General features: G+C 39.0%; 1 protein-coding gene across 1 annotated transcript; it reads right to left on the minus strand.

Annotated features, from left to right (window-relative positions):
• Window positions 1–3,563: 3,563 nt before the first annotated feature.
• LOC112524969 lies at window positions 3,564–4,853 on the minus strand. Its single transcript, XM_025134912.1, has one exon. It carries the CDS (start codon window positions 4,851–4,853, stop codon window positions 3,564–3,566), a length of 1,290 nt encoding a protein of 429 aa, XP_024990680.1.
• Between the last annotated feature and the right edge of the window lie 1,349 nt (window positions 4,854–6,202).

Here is a 6,202-nt window from a genome sequence, read left to right on the forward strand (position 1 = left end):
AAAAATTTAGGATTTTCATACCCCAGCCCTTCCCGAGGGTTAAAAAACCTTGTTTCAGATGGTTTGTTTAAAAAGATGGTTTGATCAGTTTGTCCTCTTTTATATAAAATTTCTTCTTTATCCTTCAGAGTTTTATTTAACTGAATTATTTTTAAATCAAGCTTACTTATTTTGATAACTTGTTCTTCATTAACTATAGCTAATGATTTATATTTTTCCTTTAATTCAGATAATTCGGCTTTTAAAGCATTGGATGATTCATCAATTTTGGACTCAGATTGCAAAGACTTAGCCCAATTCAAGTTTCCAGCATTTTCAATATATACTTTGGTATATCTTTCTTTTAGCGTTTTTAATTGATCTTCAACATTATTTGAACGCAATTTTTCTGATTTTAATTCTTGCTGGAAAGTTTTAATTTTAAGCATCATCTTTTTTATCTGTTTAATGCATGATTGATGTAATACCTCATCATTCATCTGTTCTTCTTCTGCTCCTGACAAATCATTTTCTGTTTTAGTCATCAAGCACACATGTACAACAACTTCAGTTTCTTCTCTTCATCCGTAAGATTCAACCAGTGTTCGTCCTCAGCCATAAGAGCTTTGATACCAATTGTGAAGTCCAGAAATGAACATAAAAGTAGAGAGAGAATTATCAAGAATCAAAATGAACATAAAAGTAGAGAGAGAATTATCAAAGAATGATTAGATTGAGAGAGAGAAATTTACAGCTCTAATTTTGATTACAAATCTGCTAATGACTTCGTTAATGACAATTACAAAGGGAAATACTATTTATACTAGGAACAGTAAAACTACACTATTACAAAATAAAGTTATTCTAAGGAGAAACTTGAATAGAACTTTAAAGCTCTAACTTGAACCCAACAAGGTCAAAATGTCACTAAGTAGGACATAATCTCTCTCATTAGACCCTAATGGGATTAATTGACTCATTTATCCCAAAGGAGTCTAATTGGGTCAAGATGACACTAAATGGGGTCATAAATAGTATAGTTTCTCCAACTTGAGTCTAATTGAGTCATAATGGTACTAAATGGGTCATAGTTATTCAAATCAGAAGTTAATGGGAGTACCTGTGGTAGATTGGGTCTTAATTGGCCCTTTCTCCAAAAGGAGTCTAATTGGATGATGTTGACACGAAATTGATCATCATTAATATGTTTACACCCTGATGGGTTTAGTGTGCCCATTTCTCCACGAGGAGTCTAATAATTGACTCAAAATAACACTAATTGGGTCATATCTAGTTTGATCAGACCTTTTTTTTTTTTTGAAGAAAACTTCGGCAATTTTATAAAGAGCAATAAAAAAGTTTACAACTCAACCACAAAACAGACAAACCACAACCTACAACCAAAAACCCCAAGACCGAGGGAAACACCCCAACCAAGCCATAACAAGCCAAAAGAAGCAAAGCCCATAAGAAGCAAACAAACAACAGAAGATAAAAAAGAGAAGCTTAACGCAAACCAAAGCCCCCCAGAACCAAAAACAAGTCTTCAAGTCAACCTTAAGTAAGCACAAGACGACTGGCCAACCAATCTGCACGAATAGAGATAGAATCCCTAATAACCGCAATAAGATCCTGAGCCGTACGCTTAGTCGCAGAAAAAAGTCTTCTATTACGCTCCTGCCAAATATAGTAAACAGCAACGACCACAGCAAGCTTCTGCTTTAACAAATTCGGACGACTATTAGAATCCGAAATAACTTGAACAATCTGATCCCACCTTGAAGGCATACCCGACAGATCCACCATATGTAAAACACTAGTCCAAACAACTCCAGCATACGAACATTGAAAGAATAAATGATCATGACTATCCAAACATTGACCACAAAGCGAACACTCCAAATCTGGTGGTTCATCCTTCCAATGTAAACGGTCTTGAGTCGGAAGTCGTCTCTGACAAGCCAACCATAAACAGAACGCATGCTTCGGAATATGACCCGAGAACCATACCAATTTAGACCTAGGAATCACAGGATGATTACCCTCTAAGGAAGCCCAAGCTTTACCCACTGTAAAATCCGAACACATAGTATAATTGTCCCCCCATAGAACTCTATCACGAACAGAGGTTAATGAAGGTAACGGAGAATTATGAAGCATATCAAACCGTTGACACCAATCATCAGGCCAATTACCATTCCAGCGAATAATAAGATCACGAACAGTCGTTAAGGTAGAGAACCCATAAGAATGGACAAACCGGTAAGAGATAAAAGCGGAAAGACGACCACACGGTAACCAAGCATCCTCCCAAGCATTCGTGTCCCGACCATCACCAATTTCAGAGAAGAGAAACCGACGCAAATGACTCCGCAAGTCTAAAAGTTTACGAAAAACCCAAGACCAATTAGAATTCTTACGGACCAGCCAGAAATTCGAAGAACGAAGATTATTTCTATAAATCCAACGAACCCACATAGAATCCCTTCGCCTAGCAATATCCCACACATGTTTTGCAAGTAAAGCCCGATTCCAAGTGGATAGTCTCTTAATTCCAAGACCCCCAGATTCCATCGGTCTACAAGCCACATCCCATGATAACCAACATCGACCACGAGGATCTTCCCTTGGAGCCCAAAGAAATTTCCGAAATAAAGATTCAAGATCATGAATGATACCAGACGGGAATAAGAAAACTGACATCCAATGAAGCTGAAGAGATTGGACAACCGATATAATAAGCTGACGCCGTCCACCAAACGAAAGAAACTTAGAATTCCAATTAAGAATACGGCCCTTCACTTTAGCAATCAGCGGAGCATAGTCACAAGTCTTCAACTGAGATTGCGATAAAGGTACACCCAAATATCGAACAGGAAAAATACCTAGCTTGAAGGGAAGACATTCTAGGATAGCCGTCTTAATGTTGGGAGGAACATTACCAAAGTAAATGTCACTTCTTTCAAGACTAGGCGCTAAACCCGAATATTGCTGAAAAAGAGCCAGAGCTTTTTTAAGCACTTCAACAGAAAGAACATCCCCTTTGGTAAAGACAAACAAATCATCCGCAAAACATAAATGAGTCAAATCCAAGTCCTCACAACCCCGATGGAAACCAAAGTCAGCAGTCTCACGAATACACTTTTGAAGGAGCAGAGAAAACCCCTCCATAACAATCGTAAACAGATAGGGTGACAGCGGATCACCCTGACGAAGACCCCTTCCACCATGAAAGAAACCATGGGAATTACCATTAATGGCTAAAGAATAGGAAGGAGTCGAAACCATCTCCTTTATCCACTTAATCATAACAGGGTGAAACCCCAAACCTTGAAGCATAACAATAAGGAACCTCCAATCCACCGTATCATAAGCTTTCCTTATATCAATTTTGAACGCACAACGAGGCGGACCCGTAGTGGATTGATAACCAGACACAAGCTCATGCGCCATAAGGATATTATCCGTAATCCTTCTACCGGGAATAAAAGCCATTTGAGCTTTATCAATTAAAAAATCCCTAGATCCCTTCATTCTATTAACAATGACCTTACTAATGCATTTATAAAGCACAGTACAGCATGCTATAGGCCGGTAATCCGTAACCTTAGTAGCATTAATAGATCACGGCCAACAATGTTCCAAGCCTCTTTGAAAAACTTAGAAGAATACCCATCAGAACCAGGAGCTTTATAATTACCAATGCTAAAGATAGCATTTCTAATTTCTTCATTGTGAATCGGCCTGATCATATGATTAGCTTCCACCAAAGAAAGTTTACGCATGAAAACATCATCATTCGTAGTCGGATCAGGAGAAACATACCTCGTACCCAGAAAATCTTTAAAATGATCCACAAAAACATTAGGCACATCATCACCATAGACATAAGCTCCATCACTTGTACACACAGACTGAATAGAATTGTAATGATGCCGTTCTTTAATCACTTTATGGAAGAATTTGGTATTCAAGTCACCTTCATTCAACCATGCGATTTTGGCACGTTGTTTCGCGGCACAATTCTCATCCCGACATGCATTTTGATACGCAATACGAATATGTCCCAACTCTTGGCCTAGCTCAACATTAGAAGGATCATTATCAACATCCAATTGGATACGATCAAGTTCGGTCTTCAAAAAGGCAACACGCTGACCAAGGTTGCCATAAGAATGACGAAGTTTCCGAAGAGGAGTCTTAAGAGCCTTCAAATGAGAAGTCACTCGAAACATAAAAGAACCCTCAATATTATTTGCCCATTCATTCTTAACAACTTGAAGAAAACTAGGATGTTCAGTCAAGAAATTGTCAAATTTAAATCCACACCTTTTTTTCCTAATGCCACATTTGAAAGTAATCATCACTGGAGGATGATCCGAAAGTCCTGAAGGATGAAAATGCACATTAACATCTTGAAAGACAGACGTGAACTCATCATTGCCCATAGCTCTATCCAGTTTACGCATGATACCCCCCGAAGAGTTCGGTTTTTGGTTCCACGTGAAATGGACACCCGTATAATGTAAATCAAATATTTCCACATCCTCTACAAACGCATAAAAATCAGCCATATCCAAGTTACGACGAGAGGAGCCTCGAAAACCATCATGAGGGAATAACATGGTGTTGAAATCCCTCATTACAACCCACGGGGAAGACCCAATGAGCACTTTAAATTTCCCTAGCCCCGACCATAAAGCACGACGGGCATTACAAACATTAGCCCCATAAACAAAAGACACGAAAATATAATGTTGACTACCCCGAACAAGCACCTTACAATTTAAGTATTGACTATGAGCCTCTAAAACCATGACATCTAAAACTCGAGCATCCCAATCAAGGATTATACGAGTGCCATACTCACTCATAGTTTGATTAGAAACCCAATTCCACTGACTGAAGGAATTATAGCAAACACTTTCATGAGTATCCCTAGAAACATGTGATTCGACAATGGAACATAAACACACATCATTACAATGAATAAAATTTCGCACCTCTTTTTGTTTAATCGGAGAGTTAAGCCCCCAGATATTCCAAGAAGCAAATTTCATCACAAGGAAGGTTTTAGACTTTCTCCTTGCTCCCGATTATTCCGAGTATTCCCATGAACATCAGTCAGATCATTGACCACCTCATCATGAGAGTCCACCCGAGAAGTCTCTTCCCCTAAAGTCTCAAGAACACCAAACCGATTAGAATCAACATGGTTTATCACAACCCCCCGTCTCGGTAACCGAAAATTTTTAATCACAGAAGATATAAGTGGGGTAGGAGTAGACATAGCATTGTGCGAAGACTTAGAAGATGAAGATGAAGGCCCATAATTATTCGTACCTGAGTCACCCAACGCATCCCTCCCCTCTGGCATAGGAGGATCCATCAACTTAACATTATTAGAAAGCATAGTCTCTTCTTCTTCCCTTTCTTGACTTACAACGTTCGCTCCCAAAGGCGCCTCATGAGGGCGTGATTCCTTTCTTCCAATATCCGTCCTACCATTAGAATGATTGGCATTACCTCCACCTTTAACCCGTCATTGTTTTTTCGCCACTTTAGTAAAACCATCAGAATCTTTTCGGCCATCTATTTGTTTACCTTTATTCAAACTAGTTGCTTTAACACACGACGAAAGTTTGTGTCTAAAGATTTGACAATGGGAACATTGAATCGGTTCCCATAAGTATTCTACTTGAATTTGCACACTTTCGGCTTCTTCACCATTTATGTTTGGGATTTCAACATCGATTTTCCTTTTTAGTTCACCCACAACCCAAACCTCGACAAGAACTTTAGCAAAACCAGGGCGGCCCCAAGTTTTGTCACACATTGATGCAGTGCAAGAATCCATTTGCTTAGGAATACCCAAGACACTCGCAATACGACTGACCCCCTCTTTATTGAAAGCAACTAAAGGAATGTTATCAAGTTTCACCCATAAAGGACATGAAGAGTGCTCCGGTTTTTTTAACCCTTTGGAAGGATCCCAACATGGACAAATAAAGGAACTCCTCTAATCATCAACGGCCCGGCCTCAATCACTTAATCACAACCACCGACATCATTAAATTTAAAGAAAAAGATACCATTCTCATTAAGCATCGCGTCCAAAAATCCAAATTTTCCCCACGCTATTTTAACGAAATTTTTCACAAGCGGAAATGGGATACGAGGTCCCAAGAACCCTTTGGTAAAGACAAACAAATCATCCGCAAAA

The sequence above is a fragment of the Cynara cardunculus genome, assembly GCF_001531365.2.
Source record: "Cynara cardunculus var. scolymus isolate 2C chromosome LG 13, CcrdV1, whole genome shotgun sequence".
NCBI lineage: Eukaryota > Viridiplantae > Streptophyta > Magnoliopsida > Asterales > Asteraceae > Cynara > Cynara cardunculus.

Bases quoted from the DNA above. Each gene is read 5' to 3' on its own strand.
- LOC112524969 (XM_025134912.1), bottom strand. From the start codon at position 4,853: ATGAGTGAGTATGGCACTCGTATAATCCTTGATTGGGATGCTCGAGTT.